This window comes from Saccopteryx bilineata, chromosome 12 (assembly GCF_036850765.1).
Source record: "Saccopteryx bilineata isolate mSacBil1 chromosome 12, mSacBil1_pri_phased_curated, whole genome shotgun sequence".
Classification (NCBI taxonomy): Eukaryota; Metazoa; Chordata; class Mammalia; order Chiroptera; family Emballonuridae; genus Saccopteryx; species Saccopteryx bilineata.
The window spans coordinates 50,572,697-50,595,172 of record NC_089501.1 but is presented as its reverse complement, the minus strand read 5'-3'; the positions used below and the strand labels follow the sequence as shown (position 1 = coordinate 50,595,172).

The following is a 22,476-nucleotide window of genomic DNA, read 5'->3' as shown; positions in this document are numbered from 1 at the left end:
GTTTTGTCCTAACTTCATCTTATATTATCTGAATAACATGAAGAAGGTTTAAGACTCCAGTGAAACCTAAAGATGGTTTTCCTCCAAGTCATATGCCGTGGGGCGAGGAGTTACTATTTAGTAAAGAACTTGAAGAGGTCAGGAACAGCTTCTGGGTGTTTTTTTAAAAAAAAGACTTTGGAAGCTTGCAGCAAATGCATAGTTAATACTGTGGACCAGCTGCTCGTGGTGACATAGCCTCGTCATAATTCTGCCTCCGCCCTCTCCTGTGCCACCAGGAGGCCGTCTCCTCCCGCACCCACACCCGCACCTGCACCCGCCGCAGCGAGCGGCCTCCCTACCTCCTCGCGCTCCCGCTCCTCAGTGGGCTCTGTGGGCTCCGCCGCCTCGCTCCAGCATGACATCATCTGGCTCCTCCCCTCGGTGGATGGCCATGCGGCTTGGGTATAGACAAAATGGATCAAGTTTATAAAATAAACCCTATAAAAAGGAGTGGTCAGGGAATTATGGAATGACTTAGTAACAACCTTCGGGTACATAAAGGTTTTGAAGATGACAGTGCTTCGACTCAATTATTCACTATTAAATTAGCAAGTGGGCCTGAACACAGGCAGAACTCGTGAGCGTGAATTCGTTATGCCTGCTGAGAAGCCATCCCGGCAGGACTGGCCCCAGGCAGCCTCGCGGCAGTGAGGCCTCCGGCTCCTCTCCTCTCAGAGTCCCTTACCACAACCACATCCACACTTGAGACCTGTGAATTTCTACCTCTTTCAGTACGGATGGGGGAGGACCTCACATTTCTACTCAGGCTTTATTGACATGTTCTGTTTTCTTCAGATTTAGGCATCGGAGATCTAATTCCCGTGGACGTGAACCATTTGAACATTTGTAAGCCAAAGAAAAAGGATGCTTTTTTGTACCAACGTACCTTACAGTTCATCCGTGAAACCTTAGCCAAAGACCTTGAAAACTGACGACTGTCCTCCGGTTTTCATGTGACTACGTGCGGGAGAGGTGGTGTTCCCGTGCCTTTGCAAGCAGGCATGCGGACACTGTCACTGTGGCATCGGCGTGGCCCGAGGCCGTGGCAGCCGCCGAGCAGTCTGCAGAGCACAGGCGGGTGGCGATCAAAGACTGAGGCTAGCCTGGCTGCTTTTCACATCGAGGAATTCCACACGTGCCAGTTTATGTTCTGCATTGTCCCTGGTGAGCAAGCTGCTTTTGTCACCCGTGACTGTCTGTGGCTTATGCTGGAGGAGCGCTGATAGCTATGAAGGGGAGCGGTCATCCGCTTACCGTAAGTGTCACCTGCAGAGGGCCTAGAATGGGGACACAGTGAGCGTGGACAGAAAGGAGTCTTTGTTCTGGGTTTCCACGTGCTGTACTTGTTTACAAACACGTCAGTGTAAGTCTAACAGGTTAACTTTGTTAGACCTGTCGTCAGCCATGGGGCAGTTCCTCGTAAGTTTTTATTTTCATATTGCTAAGAACAGATATTTCTCATTTTAAAAAAATTCCTAGGTTTTAGTCTTTCCAGACTTGAGCTACCTACACTGTCATTTTTCCCAGGTAAAGTAGCTAATCCATTACTGAGCAAAGTGTGAGATACAATGCTTCTAAGCCGTTATCTATATCAGCAATACTTAGTGTTGAGATTCTTAGATTCTCTGTAGGCTGATTAAAATATACCTTTCTTCCTTGATCACCTGACCTCCAGCAGGTGAGACATTGCAAATCATGTTGATGACCTTTCCTTTTTTTAAGTAACAGCATTATAGAGATAAAATTCACCCTCTGAATGGAATCCGTTAGTTTTTAGTGTATTTACAGAGCTATGCAGTCATCACCATAGTCTAATTTCAGGACGTTATCCCCCTAACACCCTCTGGCCATCAGCGATCACTCCCACCCTGTCTTCCCCCAGCCCCAGCAAACCCTCACTTACTTGGTCTTTATGGATTTGCCTGTTTTGGATGTTTCATATAAATGGAATCATAGTGTATGTGCTCTTCTGTGTCCGGCTTCTTTCTCTTAGCATAATTATTATATAAAACTGAATTACTATCGGTTTCAAGGCTCATTTATGTTGTAGCAGGTGTCAGTACTTCCTTTTCATGGCCAAGTAATATTCCATTGCATGGATATACCACATTTTTTTGTATTTTTCTGAAGCCAGAAACGGGGAGGCAGTCAGACAGACTCCCGCATGCGTCCGACCGGGATCCACACAGCATGCCCACCAGGGGGTGATGCTCTGCCTATCTGGGGCGTCACTCTATTGCATCCAAAGCCATTCTAGTGCCTGAGGCAGAGGCCACAGAGCCATCCTCAGCGCCCAGGCCATCTTTGCTCCAATGGAGCCTTGGCTGCGGGAGGGGAAGAGAGAGGCAGGGAGGAAGAAGAGGGGGAGGGGTGGAGAAGCAGATGGGCGCTTCTCCTGTATGCCCTGGCCAGGAATCGAACCCGGGAGTCCTGCACGCCAGGCCAATGCTCTACCACTGAGCCAACCAGCCAGGGTGATATACCACATTTATTTACTCTTTCACCAGGTGATGGACAGGTAGACTTTTTCCCTAATTTTTTGGCTATTATACAGCTGTGAACACTCATGTACATTTTTTGTGGCTATATGTTTTTCCATCCTCTTGGGTATGAACAAGGAGTGGAATTGCTGGGTCATAGTAAGCATGTATTTACCACTTTGAAGATGATGGACATTGGGTAGTCCAAGCTGAACCTGGCGTACAAATCTGGAGGTACACTGGGGTCATCAATAAGCCCTGTTTACATCTAATTGTTTAATTTTGCAATAGCCTAACAAGTAAGTTAACCACATATGTTATGTAGATAACAGTGAATGTGATGGTTAGCAACAAACTATAGAAATGATCCCTGAAAGTATAGTCTTGTGATAGTTAGCTAACAGCAGCCAGTGCTAGCTAATGGGGTTACTTGGGGAGAAAGGGTAGATATGTTTGATTCATTTTCTTCCTCTGTTTTCCATGAGCTGTGGTGGCAGATGAACCACGGTTGAAACAACTGTTCATTAACTTAGAGTAATGGAATGGAACTCCATTCTTAAAATCTTAATACAGTATAACTATTAATAGCAATAGCTGTGCTTTATAAATAAGGTCTGGGGGAAGATCCAGGGTGGTACTAAATTAGTATAGATTTTTCAGGCATGTTACTTGACATTTCTTTTTATTCTGCCTGTGAAATGGATATAGTGGACACAGGTTCACCTCATCAGTTTTGTGAGAGTTAAGTCTATAATGTTTTTAAAATAACTGCTGCCTGAAAAACACTTTAAGAACACATATGAAAACATATGTACTTGAAATAGTTTTAAACCTAGACCATCAATAAATTGGTTCTCTGAGTTTAATCAGCTTTTCTTCAATATTCTTTCTGGGGGAAAAAGTTCAAATGAAGCTTCATATTGCCTTTCCCTTCACGTGAAAAGTCACTTTTAATGATCTTGTTTAAGAAGGAAGCCACTTGGCCTCTGGTGGCACAGTGGATAAAGCATCAAACTGGAATGCTGAGGTTGCTGGTTTGAAATCCCAGGCTTGCGTGGTCAAGGCACATACATACAAGTTGATGCTTCCTGTTCCTCCTCCACCGCCTCTCTCACCCCTCTTTCTAAAATCAATAAATCTTAAAAGGAAAAAAAAAGGAAGTAGACAGATAGAGGTTTTACAGAACAAACATAACAAGCTGTAAATAAAGTCAGAGTGAAAATGAAATGTCTGTTATCCCTACTTATACTAGAACCTTTGCTTTTTAGTTTAATCCAAAGTTCATTCCTGGATTATAAAGCTAATTTATAATGAAAGTCAAATATGCATTGATTCCTGGGACCACTAGAGCACCTGGATGTGAACACATTCGCCAAGCATTTGTAATTTAGGTCTTAGAATATTTTGACATCTGGGGTTATTAGATAAAACATTTTAAAGAGTACTGGTCCCAGATGGTATCATAGGAGGCTCCTGAACTCACTTGTTTTCCGTGGACATCAAACATACATGTGGATCAGTTCCCTTTGAGAAATTAATCAGTGAATGAGAAAATGCCCAAATCAAAATGGATGGGGAGGGCAGAGACACACATATACCATAACCCTGTCCCGGGCACAGTGAGGCCAGCTGGATAGAATCTCCCAGCTTCTCCCTGAGGGAGGCGGGGTTTGGACCCAACATCTAGTGCCCCACGCAAGACTCCCACCCAAAGGATAGGCCTGCAGAGACTCAGCCAGGTTATATCCCCTGGCTCAGTGCAGAGAAAGGAGGAAGGCCCATCTCCCAGTCCTTCCCAGCAGGAGGCCTATTTACATACCTTAGAAGCTGCCGCTCTGAGGGTCAGGTTTCTAAATCAGCACCCATCTAGAGGGCCACTGCCATCTTCCTTGGAGACTGGTAATGCCAGGGGGTGGCATCTCCCCTTCTCCCTCTCGCCCCCTCCAGGTCATGGGCATTGCCTTAGGAGGAGCCTGTGCCCCAGTTTTTGTGACTGCTGCCCAGGGAACACGCCCCTTGATCACCAGGCTGTAGTGGCCACTGGGGCTTGTGTTTGTGGGACCCACGGGACCCAAGCAAACACAGTTCTGCATATGGGGCATGCAGAAACACATCTCCCAGTCTTTCCGTGAAAGAAGTCTATCCGCGCATTTTCAAAGCTACTGCCTGAGGATCCAGCTTCCAATCAGCCTGCATCTGGGTGCTGACAGCTCCTTCCCCTGGGAACCCTGACAGGTGTTGGAGGACCCCTAACTCCTGGGAGCCACTAAGAACAAAGAAGGTGGCTTGTGCAATCATGAAAATCCTTAATAGAGGGATAGCTTGCTGGATGCAGAACACAATGGATACAGAAGGAAAATTAGAAAATAATAGATAAGTTACCATTCAACCAAGAGACAAAACAGATACTGTCAGGGAACAGGGACCCATGTGTCTCCAAAAATTTGCAAATTGAGTATATGTAGCTATATAAAAGACAAAAGGAATGAAAGTACTGCATTCTAAAACAAATCAGTTCAAAGGCAATGGACCAACGTGCTCAAGCCCAGAGGAACCTGGGAAATATGGTTAATCAGTTCTAGTTCCATCGTCTTAGGTTAGTTTCAGGTAAGTTAAATTTAATACTTCTTATACAATGACATATATTCATCTAGTATTTTACTGTGTATTACACATAGAGATATTTCTAGACTAATAATTTCTGGATAGATTTTGGGTGAATTTTTACCTTTTTTGTACTTTAATGCTGAGTTTTTGTATTTTGGTCCATAATTTACTCTAAAAAGGCAGCTCTAGAGAAGTCAAAATCCAAATCATAGATACATTACTCAAGTTACTGCAATATAAGCTAGAGTATACCTCAGAAGAACAAAGATTAGTTGAAATGTGAGTGAAAAAAGGAATCTTAAAAATTATAACACACTTCTGCTTTCAGTAATAAATAGCACAGGCTTAATAATTTGGAACAGCCTCTCAGAAAGGACAACCCAAAAATCTGGATTAAATGTTTTTAATTGATCAAAGTGCTAACAAGAAAATGGGGCATTATTAACCAAAAAATAGAAGTAAAAAAGTAGGAAAAAGCAAGAAACCAGAGAGACACGCAGTCAAAACTACTTTTACTTGAGGCAGGGATGCCACTACCATATTTGACAGACCCTCTGTGCAGACAATTACCAAAAACTGTCCCCAGCGGTCAGATAATTTTTAAAAGAGCTTTCTTCCTCTAGCACAGACGTCAAAGTGTAGGGCTCACCAATAGAGTCTGATAATCCGTTTGTTAAGCTGGGACAACAGAGGGCTCTTGACACAAAATAAAGGTGACCTGGAAGTTAACACCTGTGTCTAAGAACCGGATGCCAGCATCGTTGCATTCTGATGAGACTCTCTTCCTAGTTCATAGCTGAGATTGTCTCCCTGTGTGCTCATATGCTGGAAGGGATGAGGGATCTCAGTGCGGTCTCTATAAGGACATTACTGTCTTTATAAGGACATTAATCCCACTAGGATGTAAGTACCTCCTCAAGGCTGAACTTCCTAATACCATCATCTTTGGGGGTTTAGATTCCAACCTGTGAATTCTGTGGGAACACAAGAATTCAAACCATAATACCTTCTTAATAATAATAGTACATAGCCTGACCAGACAGTGGCTCAGTGGATGGAGTGTTGGCCTGGGATGCTGAGGACCCAAGTTTGAAACCCCAAGGTCATTTGCTTGAGCGCGGGTTCATAGACATGACCCCATGGTTGCTGGCTTGAGTCCCCCAGTCAAGGCACATATGAGAAAGTGATCCATGAACAACTAAGGTGCCACAACTATGAGTTGATGCTTCTCAACTCTCTCCCTTCCTGTCTGTCCCCGTCTGTCTCTCTCACTAAAAAAATAGTATATAAATGATGTATCTTATATGACTGATAGCATATTAGGTATATTAAAATATACTAAATTATTAGAATTTTATGAGAGATTAGCAAGGTTGCTTGGTGCAGTCAATAAGTATACTAGCAAAAACAACTGAATTTTAAATTAAAAATTGTTCATTGTTCTATATAATAATGGTATTAGGGTTGTATAAGAAAATGTTAATTAGAGATACATATTGAAAGTATTTAGGAGTCAAATAGCTCTGATAGCAGAATTGATTTAAAAAGTTTCAGCAAAGGGAAAACATAAAGCAAATATAGCAAAATGTTAATTATTATTAAATCCTGCTGATGAATACATAGGTGTTCAACCTAGTCCCTCTAATTTCATATATGTTTGAACATTTTTATAACAAGTTGTAAACTCTGAGAAACATGAATGAAATCCTTAAATGGAGGAAGAGTCCACTGACCCTTTACACTGAAGAGTCAATATTGTAAATCTGTCCAGTCTATTCCATTCAATCCCAGTCAAAAATTCCAATAGGTCTTATTTTTTAAAATGAAACTTGATAAATTGATTTTAAAATTTATATAGACTTACCAAGGGTCACAAGTAGCCAAGAGACTCTTAAGAAAAAGAGGGTTTGTTTTAGCAGGTATCAAAGTTAAGTGAAACCAGCCAATGAGTATTGGCCTAGGATTGACAAGTAGATGGGTGGACAGGCCAGAAAGCCCAGGAGGCAGAAACTTTGGAATGGCACTGTGGGGATCTCGGAAAACCTCTCCCCTACATAGACATTACAGTTGTCAAAGTTAGCAAGGATGTCACTCAAAGTGTGTAGACATCGATCAGAAGACAACACATCAAGAAGCATGTATTCAACGAAATGTAAGGAATCTCGTAAGAACCATGAGAGGTCATTACACTGGAGCAGCAACTAGACAGCTCCCACTCCCCTGCACCCCACCCCAGCCCAGCCCGCCCCCAGAGCTACCTTGCAGAAAGACCTGTTCCACTGGGGTACAGAGGAATCAACATCATCAAATCTCGCTCTTTTCTCTCCTCTAACACACACACTTTTGTACTCTATAACTAAAAACGTTTTTATTTTATATTGATGAAATCACTTCAAAAATGATTCCTGCACTTGACCACAGAGCAAACCTTAATAAAATGTACAGAAACCATAGTCTCAGGTCATAATCCAATAAAACTAGGAGTTAACCACTTTAAAATGCCAAACAGACCCTTAATTCCTGGGAAATTATGCAGTCTCCCTTGGATCAAAGAGAAAATAAAAGTAAATTACAACCTAGACATTAATGAAAAGCGGAATCGTGCCCAAATCATCAAGGTGCAGTTAAAGCTATAATCAGGGGAAACTATGTAACTTTAAATGTCTTAATTGTTAAGTAAGAAAGACTAAAAATAATGAAGCTCAGTGCTACTTTTAATTAAAAAATTAGGAAAAGAACAATTAAACAAAAAAATGTGCAAATTAAATAACTTTAAGTTAATGAAAAATGTTTTTAAAGCTAACAGATTTTTTTAAAAAAACCAATAGAAAGGATTGATAAATCCCAATGTTATTTCAAAAATGTCAATAAAATTGAATAAGGCCTTGAGATACCTAATTAAAGAAAGTGAGAGCAACAGTTGGTTATTTAATAAGTGGTATAGTATAACGATCCCTCAGGAAGATGATATTGGATCCCTTACCTCACACCATCTATTAACAATATTCCAGGTGCTTTGAAGAGTTTTCATTAGCCTGGGCAAAGCCTATAATCTTAACCACTCTGACACAGAGATTTATTTAGATTTCTGTTACCCACTACAGAATAAAGTCCGAAGCTGTCATTGCAGGTCCTCTGATGTTCTTTCCCATCAGCTAACATCCTTTCCAGCTGCATAAACCCTACTTTGCTAACTTGTCAAATTCTTAATCATCTCCTTCCAAATCTTCCCTGCCCGTCTGTTCACAATCACTCATTCTTGCTCTCCTACCTCACTGAGTTAGAGGCCATTCTATAGACACAGCTGATGTTGAAACCTCTCTCTCCCACTGAAGAAGGTACTGTAACCAGCTCTTTCGTTCCTTCCCATCCGAGTTCAGGGCTGTGCATGCAGATTAAATGACTTCAAAATGGTACTTACTGATCAGGAAGGACTAGTCATCTTTATTATTTCGAGGCTGTCAGTATATCCTTATTCCTGAAAATCATCAGAGAACATTTATAATATACAGGAATGGGCATAAACAGGTTAAATTACCAGCCATCATTACCTAAAAGATAAATCATAAGTAAGGATATGAAATAACAATAATAAGACAAATACAAATAAATAACATAATAATTAATAATACAAGAATAAACTTTCGTATACTCACAATTATAAATCTACTTTTGCCCGCCTCCATGGTTTTTGGTTAATTAGCTGAAAATAAAACTAGACAGAACTTGAAAGACTGTTTACTCTCTTCTCCTACCTCTATACAGTAATGCGCTCAACAAATCTAGCAGTCTAAGATTTTATAAGAGTTTGCTATAAGATCTTACAGAAAATAAATTCTAGCATCTTTCACATCTTGAACAACCAACTTTGGACTAAAGGAACAGGAGTCTATAACCAAGGATGATGGAAAAAGCCACAACGAGACGGGTAGGAAAGGTGGAGATTTGAAGGGTACCACCCAGCTCCCAAGAGCAAGCGGAGCGTGAGGGTCCAGAGGGACTCACACCGAGGGGAGGGTCGCCCTGAGAGGTGTAGGTCCTCAGCCCCAGGCCGAGAGCACCAGCCTAGAGCCCCAGAGCCTGGAAGACGAGCCCCCACAGCATTTGGTGGTGAAGAGAGCAGGGTTCCTGCCTACAAGAGAGAGATGGAGTTCTCAGATATGCAGACTCTGTCCTTCAAGGGCATGCGCAGAAAATCTCCTTCACAGACACTTACGGGGCACCGGTGGAGGGAGAGCTGAAAGGACGGGAGTTCTGAGAGGAGAGTGTGAAGCTGGAGGCCCAGGGAGAGACCGGTGGGGGACAGTCAACAGAACTCCTGTGCCGAGTCATTCCCCAACATCACAGTCATCATCAGTCCTGGATGGAGCAGTTTCTTCCGAGAGGCACCAATCCTGAGGGAAAGCAACTGCTCTGCCTCGGGAGTCTCTCCTGTGCCAATCATGGTGACCAGGTTGTGCTGAGAAGCCAGGAGGCAGGGCTGTGTCAGTGACTCAGATTGTTGTTGAGGCCGGAGCGTTCCCTCACACAGCACAAAGTCTAAGACCAGTACTCCTGCCTCACGGCAGACTCAGTACCAGCTGTCCAGCATGCGGGCAGACCACACATCTGGATCTCAGAGGCCACACCCTACTGAAGTTTCAGAAAAATGTCTGGATAAACTGACACCTGGTACAGAGGTACAGAGCCACACCCACTAGCCTTCCTCATCCCCGAAGGGCTGCGTGCTCCAGACTCTACAAGAGGTTATTTCAGTGACCGAGTCCAACAAACATCCAGCAGACGGAGGCCGCAGGAGGCAGGACTCACAGAACCCTGGCATTTTAAGCAGACCTTACCTCAGACCTAGAGCGGGCAGAAGCCAGCCTAGGTGTGCAGCTGGGCATTTCTGAGCACCTGAACCAAAAAAGGCAGCCAAAAAATTTTGGATTGCTTGTAGATCCAAGAAAGTTGCTAAGGACCAGTCATGGGCAGTGTCTCCCACTGGTGTGGACTGGGTTTCTACGAGGGAGGCCCAGGACTAGGGCATCCAGTGTCCAGCTGCAGAGAGCATCGCTTCTGGACCTAACAGCCTTTGCTAGAGTGGCATCCTAAGGATACCTGTAAACGAGTTCAGCTCTCTGAGACCAGCACCAGCCCAGCATCTCATGTACATTAGATAAGGTGGAGCTTCACATTCACCTGGCCTGGGTGCTGGATATCCTGCCCAGTGGGCTAGGTTCCAAAGGGGGAGGAAGAGAGGCCTGGAGCATGGACATTTAACATGAAGGTCTTTCTGACCGTATGGATAGATCTGGTCAAGGGCTTAGCCACTTTCTGGTGGGGGAGCACAGTCAGGCCCAAGAAAGGACTGTCTCAGTCTTCCTCCCTGAGACTGGGTCTCACCATCTGTAAGAATGTCAGGAGAAGGGACAGTCAGTACCATTCAATCTGAACCTGCTATTCACCTAGCTGGGTAGAAATAAAATATAAGTATTCAGCAGTGGCTGAGGAATTAGGCTCTGGAGTAGGGGCCACATTCCTTATACTGAGGTCCTGAACAAGACACCCCTGAACTAGGGGGTCCCACTAAAATGGCACTCTCAAACTCAGCTGCCCTAACACTACCACCTTGCAACCTGTAGATGAGGTTGGCTGGCTGAGAGCAGTCTCAGCTTACACTAGTCTTTCTACAGAACTTCTTGGGAAGTCCAGGCAGCAGCAAATGGAGGTGGACCAGATGAAAACTGAAGGCCCATCTTATGAAGCTTGTGGATTTGATGAAGCTACTATCATCACTGAGAAGGAGAAAACTGATCCTTACACAAAATTTGGCTCGTTGCTGAATACACATGCACAAATACAGACACAAACAGCATAGAGATCAGTTACTGCAGACAAGAAGCTACAGCTCTGTCCTCTGAACCTCCATTGCATGAGTCATGGGGACGTGGTTTGGCTGAGAAGCCAGAAGAAAGGGGCACGTCAGTGACCCAGTTTTGTAGGTGTGGAGGCTGCAGCTTTCCTCATACGCTCCTGAGCCTCAGACCGATAATTCCACCTCATGGAAGACTCTGTAGAAACTGTCCAGAGTGCAAGCAAACAACATATCTGGGAATCTGAGGCAACACCCACCGGACTCCTAGGACCACACCCCACTGAGACTGTGAAAAAGTCTGGACAGACTGACACCTGGGGCAGAGAAGCAAAGTCACACTCCTCACCTTTCCTAATTCCTGAATTGCCGCAGGCTCTAGAATTTTTTCCAGTGGCGAATTATAAAATGCAGTTTGCAGACAAACATTTCAGGTGAGACCCAGGGAATCTTCGCATTTTAAGCCGAACTTCTTCCAGGCCCCATGTGGATTAAAGCCAGCCTAAGTTTGCAATTTGGGATTTCCACTTGCACCTGAACCAGCAGAGGCAGACACAAACTCTGGACTGCTTGTGGCTCCAAGAAGGTTGCTGAGGGCCAATCACAGGCAGTGTCTCCCACTGGTCTGCACCGTGTTCCTGCCAGGGAGGCCCAGGGCGGGCCCATCCAGTGCCCAGCTGCAGAGAACATTGGTTCAGAACCTAACAACCCTTGCTAGACTGGTATCCGAAGAAATGGCTCCTCACACCTGGCCCAGCTGAGGGAAGTTCCGCTCTGTGTGATCAGCACCAGCACAGTGGCTCATGAGAATTAGATATGGTGGAGCTTCATATTGAGCCAGCCTGGGTGCTGGATATCCTGCTCTCCAGGGTTAGATCCCACAGGGGAAAGGACAGAGGCTTGGAGCATGGACATTTAAAGTGTGGGTCCCTGTCAGCCTATTGTTGGATTAGGTTGAGGGGCTTAGCCACATGCTGTGGCGGGGGCCACGTCAGCCCTAGAAGAGGACTCTCTAAGTCTTCCTCCCTGAGACCAAGGTCTCACCAGCTGTAAGAACTTCTACAGAGGAGACTGTCGGCCCCAATTTATGTGAATCTGCTGTTCAACTAGTTAGGAAGAAAAGAAATTTGAGTATCCGGCAATGACTGAGGGATGAAGCTCAGGTGAGGAGCCACATTCCTGATACCAAGATCCTGACTAAGAGAACCCTGAAGTAGGGGTCCCACTGAAGTTGTATTCCCAACCTCAGCTGCCCTAACCGAACAAGCTTGCAACCTGTGGAGGGTTTTTTTGGGGGGAGGCCGGTCAGAGACCAACTATAGTCTTTCTACAGAAAACTCGTTGGGCAGCTACAAGAAGAGGTGGAGCAGCTGAGAAATGGAGAAAAATATTGCGGAGCTTGAGGTTTTTATGGAGATTGAGTTTTTTATGGAGCTGCCGTCATCCCTGAGCGAGAGGAAGCTGATCCTTACACACTGGTTGGCCCCTTCACACTACCCAAGCCCAGAAAACACAGATACAAACAGCATAAAGAGCAGTAGCACAGACATGTGGCCCACAGCACGTTACAAACAACAGCTGACACCAACCAGGAAGATCTAGAACCAACACAGTAGTGGGTGGCAGACAGCACCACACCTGGACTGAGTTAGCTACACAAGCACCACACCCAATGGAGGAGTCTAGCAGGCAGCAACAATATGAAGAATAAATACACCCAACAGGAAAGCCATCGCACAATGTGGAATACAAATGATCAAAAATGACCCATAGAGCCAATCAGCCTTAAGTAATAACGACATTCACAAAAGGACCATCTGCATTCAATACTCACATACAACAGAGGGAAATTCATACCCTCTAAAAGCATTTTTAGAACAAGGAAAACAGGTGGCCTGGACATAAGTACCAACAAGCCTATCTTCTTCATAAAGATACCACAAAAATTCAAAGTCAGACATTGCTACCTAATACACAGAAAAAATGGGACAACAAAGAAATGTGACCCAAATGATCAACAGGAGATATTCCCAGAAAAAAAACTGAATGAAATAGAAGTAACCAAACTACCAGATGCAGAGTTTAAAATAATGATTCCTTTTTTTCTTTTTTTTTTTTTGTATTTTTCTGAAGTTGGAAACGGGGAGGCAGTCAGACAGACTCCTGCACCGCATGCACCCGACTGGGATCCACCTGGAATGCCCACCAGGGGATGTTCCTCTGCCCATCCAGGGCATCGCTCTGTTTTGACCAGAGGAGGCGATGCTCTGTCTATCTGGGGCTTTGATCTGTTGTGACCAGAGCCATTCTAGTGCCTGAGGCAGAGGCCATGGAGCCACACTCAGCGCCCAGGCCAACTTTGCTCCAATAGAGCCTCGGCTGCGGGAGGGGAAGAGAGAACCAGAGAGGAAGAAGAGGGGGAGGGGTGGAGAAGCAGATGGGCGCTTCTCCTGTGTGCCCTGGCCGGGAATTGAACCTGGGACTCCTGCATGCTAGGGCGACACTCTACCACCAAGCGAACCAGCCAGGGCCTAAAAGAATGATTCTTAGCATGCTCAAGGATCTTAGAGTAACAATGGATGGGTATAATGAGTACCTACATAAAGAGATAGCAAGCATCAAAAAGGACACTGAAATTATAAAAAACAACCCGTCAGAAATGACAAATACAATATCAGAAAGGAAGACTGCATAACAAGGAATCAACAGCAGGACGGATAAACCAGAGGATCGAATCAGTGATTTAAAAGATAAGGTCAACAGAAGCACAGAAGTAGAGCAGCAAAAGCTAAGAGGAGCAAAGAGACTGAGGAAACCCTACGAGACCTCGGTGACAACATGAAGGGAAACAACATCCCCATCATAGGGGATCCTGAAGGAGAAGAGAACGAACAGGGTTAGAGAACCTGTTTGAAGAATTCATAGCTGAAAATTTCCCCAAACATGAAGAAAAGGTCACACAAGTTCAGGCAGCACAGAGACTCCCATTAAAGAGGAAACCAAGGAGGCCTACACCAAGACACAGCATAATTAAAATGCCAAGGTTAGGAGACAAAGAAAGAACACTAAAAGCTGCAAGGGAAAAGCAGTTCATTACCTGCAGAGGAGCCCTCATAATGATGATTTTCATCTTCTCAACAGAAACACTTGAGGCCAGAAGGGACTGGCAAAAAATATTCAAAAGTGATGCAAACCGAGAACCTACAACCAAGATTGCTTTCTCCAGCAAGGCTGGTATTTAAAATGGATGGAAGAACTGAAAGCTTCTCATACAAAAAAGACTCAAGGAATTCATTACAACCAAACCAGCACTTTAAGAAATGTTAAGTGTTCTTTTGTAAAACGAGCAAAGGGAAAAAAAGAAAAAAAATCAAGTAAAAGTGGATTGTAGATTTAAAGAATAAATGACAGATTCCAAGATTGCGATGACATAGGCAGACCTTCCAAATGCCACTTTCCAGAAGCAAATAGATTTAACCTAATTTCAGACAATCATCTTGAATAAACCAACTTTGGACTGAATGAAGTGGAGTATATAAACAAGGATCAAAGAAGAAGCCACACCGAGAATGGTAGGAGGGGAGAAGACAGAGAAAAGATTGCCCCCCTTCCAGGGGCGAGCTGTGGCTGAGGGGTGGGAGGCACTCTTACTGTGGGGAGGGTTTCATTGAGAAGTGTTCACCCTCAGGTCGGCAGCCCCAGCCTAGAGCCCCAGAGCCTGAAAGTGGTGCTTACACTGTATTTGAAGGTGAAAAGAGTCAGTTTTCTGTCTGCAAGAATGAGATGGAGCTCTTGGAGACTCAGGCTTCATCTTAAAGGGCCTGCACAGAAGGTCTTGTTCACAGCCACTTACTCGGGGCTCCAGTGGGGAGAGAGCTAAGGGGACTAGAGTTGCATGAGGAGAGTTTAAAGTTGGAGGCCGAGGGAGAGGCTCTGTGGGGGACGGCCACTGGAAACTCTGTGCTGAGTCATTCATTCTCCAATACTGCAGTCGCCATCCTTTGTGGGTGGTGCAATTCCCTCTGAGCAGCACCAGCTTGGGGAAAAGCAACTGCTCCACGCTCAGGAGTCTGTCCTGCACCAGTCATGGGGACTGAGTCATGCTGAGAAGCCAGGAATCTAAAGGCCCGCCAGGGTCTCAGTATTCTGGTGGCTGCAGCTTTCCTCCACGTGCTCCAGACTCTACGACTGGAGCATCCTCCTCACAGGAGACTCAGTTGAAACTGCATGGAGTGCAGTCAGACCACACGTCTGGGCCTCAGAGCTCACACCCACTGGACACCTGGGACACACCCTACTGAGGTCTGTGAAAAAAGTCTGAACCGACTGACAACTGGGGTAGAGATACGGAGCCACACCCAGCAGCTTTCTAATCCCTGAATGGCCTCAGACACGATACTCTACCAGAGCTTTTTTCAGTAGCCGAGCCCAATAAGCAGACTGCAGACAGAGGCTGTAGGAGACCTCAATAAGAGCCCTGAGGCCTTTTATGCAGACCTTTTCCAGCACAGTGTGGGTAAAAGCCAGCCTATGTTCGCAGCTTGATATTTTCATGTGCACCTGGGCCCAGTAGAGGCAGCCACAAACTCAGGATTTGCTTGTAGCTCCAGGAAGATTGCTGAGGGCCAGTCACGGGCAGTGTCTCCCACTGGTCTGCACCTGGATCATGAAGGGAGGCCCATGGCTGGCACACACAGTGGCCAGGTATGGAGAACATCAGCTCAGGACCTAACAACCATGCTAGAGTGGTATCCTAAGGAATAGCTCCTCACACCTGGCCCAGATGAGTTAAGTAGTGCTTTCTGTGATCAGCACCAGCACTGTGGCTTATATGCATTGGAGAAGGTATAGCTTCACACTCAGCTGGCCTGGGTGCTTGATATGCTTCCCTGCTGGGAAAGGGAAAGGGAAAGGGAAAGAGACAGGTAGAGAAGGTGAAAGGAGGCTTAGAGCATGAACATTTAAAGTGTGGGTCCCTGTGAGCCTATTGTTGGATCTGGTTGAGTGGTTTTGACACGTGCTGGGTGGCCGAGTCAGTCCCAGGAGAGGACACTCTCAGTCTTCCTCCCAGAGACCAAGGTCTCACCAGCTGTAAGAACTTCTATAGAGGAGACTGTCGGCCCCACTCTATCTGACCGTTGCTCATCTTATTGGGGAGAAATAAAATTTGAGTATCCAATGATGACTGAGGGATTAGGCTCTGGAGAAGGGGCCACATTCCCCATATTGAGTTCCTGACCAAGAGGCCCCTGAAGTAGGGGTCCCACTGAAATTGTATTCTCAACCTCAGCTAACCTAACTCAACAAGCTTGCAACCTGTAGAGGGGTTCATTGGGTGAGGCCAGTCTGAGACCCCACTACAGTCTTTCTACAGAAAACTCATTGGGAAGACAGGCAGCTACAAGAAGAGATGAGGCTGCTGAGAAGTGGAGTAAATCTAATGGAGCTATGCGTTTTATAAGAAGCCTGAACTAGTAGTGTGTAGCAGACAGCGCCAACCCTAAGCTCAGCTAGGTACACAAGGAACATGTGCAAAGGAGGATTTTAGCAGGCACCACACTGTACAAAGAATAAGTACACACAACAGTACAGACATTGAGCAGTGTGTCATACACATGATCATGGTTGACCCTTTGAGCAAGGAAGCCTAAAGGAATAACCATACTGACAAAATGAACAATTGCATTCAATATTCACAAACAACAGCAGGGAATATAGTGCCCTCAAGAAGCATTCTTAGAACAAGGGAAATTTCTGGCCTGTTGGTCAATTCCACCAAGTTTATCCTCCTCGAAAAGACACCACAAAAATTTCAAAGACAGCACTACCTAATACACAGAAAAAAAAGGCAGTCAAAGAAATGTGACCCAAATGAATCAAGAATAGAAATCTCCAGTAAAATAAATAAATGATATGAAAGTAACCAAACTACCAGACACAGAAGTTAAAATAATGATTCTTACAATGCTTGCGAATTTTAGAGCAATAATAGATGAACATAATGGCCATGTAAATTAAAAGATAGCAAACATCAAAAAGGACATTACAATCATTAAAAGAAAGCAGTCAGAAGTGAAAAATACAATATCATAAATGAAGACTGCACTGGAAGGAATCAACAGTATGCTGGATAAAGCAGAGGATCAAATCAGTGATTTAGAAGACAAGATAAAGACACATGAACCTCCACATTCATCTCAGCATTTTTCACAGTGGCCAAGACATGGGAACAGCCTCAATGCACTTCAATAGAAAATTGGATAAAGAAGATGTAGTACAGATATACAATGGAATACTACTCAGCCATAAGAAATGATGACATAGTATCATTTACGACAACATGGATGGACCGTGAGAACATTCTACTGAGTGAAATAAGTAAAACAGAAAAAGCTAAGAACTCTATAATTCTATGCATAGGTGAGACACAAAATTGAGACTCATGGACATAGATTAAAGTACAGTGGTTACCAGAGGGAGGGAAAGGGAGGTGTGGAAGGTGGTTGAGGGAAAGGAGAGGGACTTAATGAGAAACAAAATATAAGGTAACAGAAGATGATTTAACTTTGGGTGATGGATATACAGCATAATGGATCATCCAAATGATGTGGAGATGATTTCTCTGAATTTATGTACTCTGGTTGACCAATGCCACCCTGTCCAATTTAATTGTTGAAATAAAAAAAAAAAACAGACAAGATAAACATAAAGAAGTGAAACTGCAAAATGGAAAGAGGTGCAAACTGACTGAGGAAACTTTAAGAGACCTCAGTGACAACGTGAAGAGAAACAACATCCACATCATAGATGTTCCTGAGGAAGAAGAGAATGAACAAAATTAGAAAACTTGTTTGATGAAGGAAAAAGTCACACAAGTTCAAGAAGCACAGAGACCACCAAAGTTAAGAGACAAAGAAAGAATACTAAAAGCTGCAAGGAAAAGCAATTACCTGCAGAGGAGCCCCCATAAGGATGATATCCAATTTCTCAACAGAAAGTCTTGGGGCTAGTAGGGTTTGGCAAGAAATATCCAAAGTGATGCAAAACAAGAACCTACAACCAAGACTGCTTTATTTGGCAAGGCTGTCATTGAACATTGAAGAAGAAGTACAAAGCCTCCCAGAGAAAAAAAAATTAAAAAGATAAAACACTGAACGAATTCATTACAACCCAATCAGTACTGCAAAACTGTTAAGGGGCTTAGTATAAAAAAAGAGAAATTGAGAAAAATAAAAATGTAGATTTAAAGAATAAAATGGCAATAAAAAAGTATGTGTCAATTATAACCTTAAATATAAATGGATTAAATGCTCCAATCAAAAGACATAGGGTAAGCTGCATGGATAGAAAACAGGACCTGTACTTATGCTGTTTATAGGAGACTCACCTCAAAACAAACGATACACATAGAGTAACAGTGAAGGAATGAAAAAAAGTAATTCATGCAAATAGAAATGTAAAGAAAGCTGGGGTAGCAATACTTATAACTGACACAATAGACTTTAAAAAAAAGGTTAGTGTAAGATATAAAGAAGGTAACTACATAATGATAAAGAGAGCAATCCAACAGGAGGATATAACCATTCTAAATATTTATGCACATAATATAAAAGCATCTAAAAATATAAAACAGCTTTTGATAGACATAAAGGGCAAGATCAACAGCAATAGCATAATAGGGGATTTTAATACCCCACTAACATCAATGGATAGATCCTCCAGAGAGAAAACTAACAGAGACACAGAGGCCTTAAATGTTACACTTCATCAACTGGATTTAATTTATATCTTCAGAACTTTCACCCTAAAGCAGCAGACTATACATTCTTTTCAAGTGCTCATGGTACATTCTCTAGGATAGACACATGTTAGGATACAAAACGAGTCTCAATAAAGTTAAGAAGATTGAAATCTTATCGAGTATCTTCTCTGAACACAATGGCATGAAACTAGAAATCAACTACAATAGAAAAACTGAAAAACATTCTAACATTTAGAGGCTATATAGCATGTTATTAAATGACAAATGGGTTAACAACGATGTCATGGAAGAAATCAGAAATTTTTTTGAAAAAATGAAAATGAACATATAACAACCCAAAATTTATGGGACACAGCAGAAGCAGTCCTGAGAGTGAAGTTCATAGCATTACAGGCCAACCTTCAGAAGCAAGAAAAAGCTCAAATAAATAACTTAATCCTGCACCTAAAAGAACTAGAAAAAGAACTACAAATAAAGCCCAGAGGAAGTAGAATGAAGGAACTAATAAGATCAGAGTGGAAATAAATATATAGAGGCTAAAAAGAAAATACAGATCAATGAAACCGAGATGGTTCTTTGAAAAGGTACACAAGATTGACAAGTTTGTAACCAGATTCATCCAGAAAAAAAAGAGAGAATTCAAATAAAATTAGAAATGAAAGTGGAGATGTAACAACTGACACCACAAAAATAGAGAGGATTGTAAGAAAATACTATGAAGATCAAAATGCCAAAAAATTGGACAACCTAGGAAATAAGGTTATGTTGCTAGAATCATAAAATCTTCCAAAACTCAATCTGGAAGAATCAGTGAACTTAAACAGACCTATATCAACAAATGAAATTGAAACAGTTATCAAAAAATTTTCAGCAAACAAAAGTCCTGGACCAGATGGCTTCACATACGAATTTTACCGAAAATTCAAAGAACTAACACCTGTCTTTCTCAAGCTATTTCAAAAAATTCAAGAGGAGGAAAAACTTACAAACTTTTTTTATGAGGCAAACATTATCCTCATTTCAAAACCAGGTAAAAATACCGGAAAGAAAAAAAAAACAACAAGAAAAACTATACGCCAATATCCCTGATGAACAGACATGCTAAAATTCTCAACAGAATATTAACAAACTGGATCCAACAATACCTTAAAAATATCATACCTCGTTATCAAGTGGGATTTATTCCAGGGAAGCAAGGCTGGTATAAAAATCACATAATTATATCAATAGATGCAGAAAAAGCATTTGATGAAATTTAGCACCTATTTATGATAAAAACATTCAGCAAAGTGAGGATACAGGGAATATAGATTAACATAATAAAGGCCATCTATGACACAGACAGCCAGACACTATAATAATCAATGGACAAAAATTAAAACCAATCCCGTTAAGATCAGAAACAAGGAAGAGGTGCTCCCATTCACCACTTTTATTCAACATAGTTCTGGAAGTCCAAGTGGAAGCATATATCATGTTCATGGATAGGAAGAATAAACATCATTACAATGCTTATATTACCCAAAGCAATCTATAAATTCAATGCAATCCCTATTAAAATACCAATGGCATACTTCAAAGATACAGAGTAAATATTCCAGATATTTATATGATACCAAAGAAGAAGACCAATAGCCTCAGCAATCCTGAAAATGCAGAATGAAGTGGGAAGTATCACACTTCCTGATACCAAGTGATACTAAAAGGCCATTGTACTGAAAACAGCTTGGTACTGGCATAAAAACAGGCATACAGATCAGTGGAACAGTACAGAGAATCCAGAAATAAACCCATGCCTTTATGGTCAATTGATATTTGACAAAAAAATGTAAGAGCATACAGTAGAGTAAAGACACTCTCTTTCACACATGGTGTTGGGAAAATTGAACAGGTACATGCAAAAAGAATGAAACTAGATCAACAACTTACACCATTCACAAAAATAAAATCAAGATGGATAAAAGACTTACATGTAAGTCACAAAACCATAAACATCTTGGAAGAAAACATAGGCTTGTAAACTCTCTGATATCACTTGTAGCAATATTTGCTGATTTATCTCCACAAGCAAGTGAAATAAAGAACAGGATGAACAAATGGGACTATATCAAACAAAGCTTTTGCAGAGCAAAAAACTCCATGAACAAAATAAAAAGACAACCCACACAATGGGAGAACATATTCTCCAATTCATCTGATAAAGGGTTAATGCCCAGAATTTATAAAGAACTTCTAAAACTCAACACCAGGAAGGTAAACAATCTAATTTTTTAAATGGGCAAAAGAACTGAAAGACACTTCTCCAAAGAAGACATACAGATGGCCAATAGGCATATGAAGAATGTTCAATGTCACTAATCATCGGAGAAATGCACATTATACCACAATGAGATGCCACCTCACACCTGTCAGAATGGTGCTCATCAACAAAACAACACAGAATAAGTGCTGGTGAGGGTGTGGAGAAAAGGGAACCGTCCTGCATTGCTGGTGGGAATGCAGACTGGTGCAGCTACAGTGCCCTAAAAGGCTTCATAGGATTCTATCAGGGCCCTACTTCAAGAGTGGAGAAAAGGTCATTAAACTGAAGCCTGCCAGGCTTCCCAGCCTGATCAAGGGACACATCATAGCTGTGGAAAGAGGAACACAAAAAGGTAAGCTGCCCCTTTGCTCCATGGAGGGAGGGTTCAGTCTCTTCTTGCCCTGCTCCAGCTACCTGTGACCTGACCTTGCCCAGCATGCTGGGAATTGCCACTGAAGGCCCAAGGACATCGTTCACGAGCCTAAGGTATTTATTCCAAGTAGCAGATAAGCTAATCTCATTTCTTGTAAATACAAGGGCCCATCTACTATGCCTCGCTTGAATATTTGAGTTTTATTTATCCCTCAAAGATCTCTACTGTGGGTATTGACAGTCTGAGTTTGTTACTTTATTTAATGTATAGTATCTCCTTTATTCCTCTGTCTCAATGCCCCATGCCTATTGTAGGCTGGGACATGCTGCTAAATCCAGCTAGAAGCAGTGGTTACTAGGACTTAAACTCTAGCTGCAAAATGTAGAAATGTAACCACCCTTTCCCTAAGTACTTGCAGGATTTACAGTTTACTCAGTAAACTGTTCAGACTGTCCAAGAGGTACTTCTAGCATTACATCACCCACGGACTGACTTTCATGTGGACAGGTCCACACACATCGTAATCCTGACAACTCCCACTGCTGCTAAAATAGAAAAAGAACATGCCTTACTGCAACCACAAAACGAAAACTGGTTGGTCTACGTATGGCAAATATATGAAAAACTAAGGACTCTTTTAATCAGACTTTGGGAAAAGGGAAACTAGGAAAAATAAAGTCAACTGTCACTAAAGGTTAAAGATTTTTAAATCAAGAGTTCTGACTAGAAAAGAATTGTATGGTTTTGATAATAGACTGGATAAAATGTAAGTTGTAGAAGGTTTGTACAGGGTGTAGGAGGTTTGTACTGAGAAAAAAGAATGTGAACAATCAGAAAATGGGTTTTCAAAGAATGTTCAATTCGTCACCCTAACTAACAATCCTCTACTCTCCCCACTTATTGGGATGACTCTTTCCTCCCCACTGACCATCTGGAGCTCAGTAACAGAGAAATGAAATCGACCCCTTGTTCTTCTATTCTCTATTCACCTCTCAGCCTGCCTCACCCAGCCAGGGGCTTTCTACCCGTGTGGGACCAACACCTATATGTGTCTCC

General features: G+C 42.7%; 1 protein-coding gene across 3 annotated transcripts in view; it reads left to right on the top strand.

Annotated features, from left to right (window-relative positions):
- The window catches only part of SERAC1 (serine active site containing 1), a 40,140-nt gene extending 38,138 nt beyond the window's left edge, over positions 1 to 2,002 (top strand). For 2 of the 3 annotated variants that reach the window (XM_066248552.1, XM_066248551.1), the window contains exon 17: positions 838 to 2,002. In XM_066248552.1, coding sequence (XP_066104649.1) covers positions 838 to 974 — 137 coding nt within the window. In that variant the 3' untranslated portion in view covers positions 975 to 2,002. The remainder of the gene's footprint in view (positions 1 to 837) is intronic. The other variant, XM_066248553.1, reaches the window with a different exon arrangement.
- Positions 2,003 to 22,476: the final 20,474 nt, after the last annotated feature.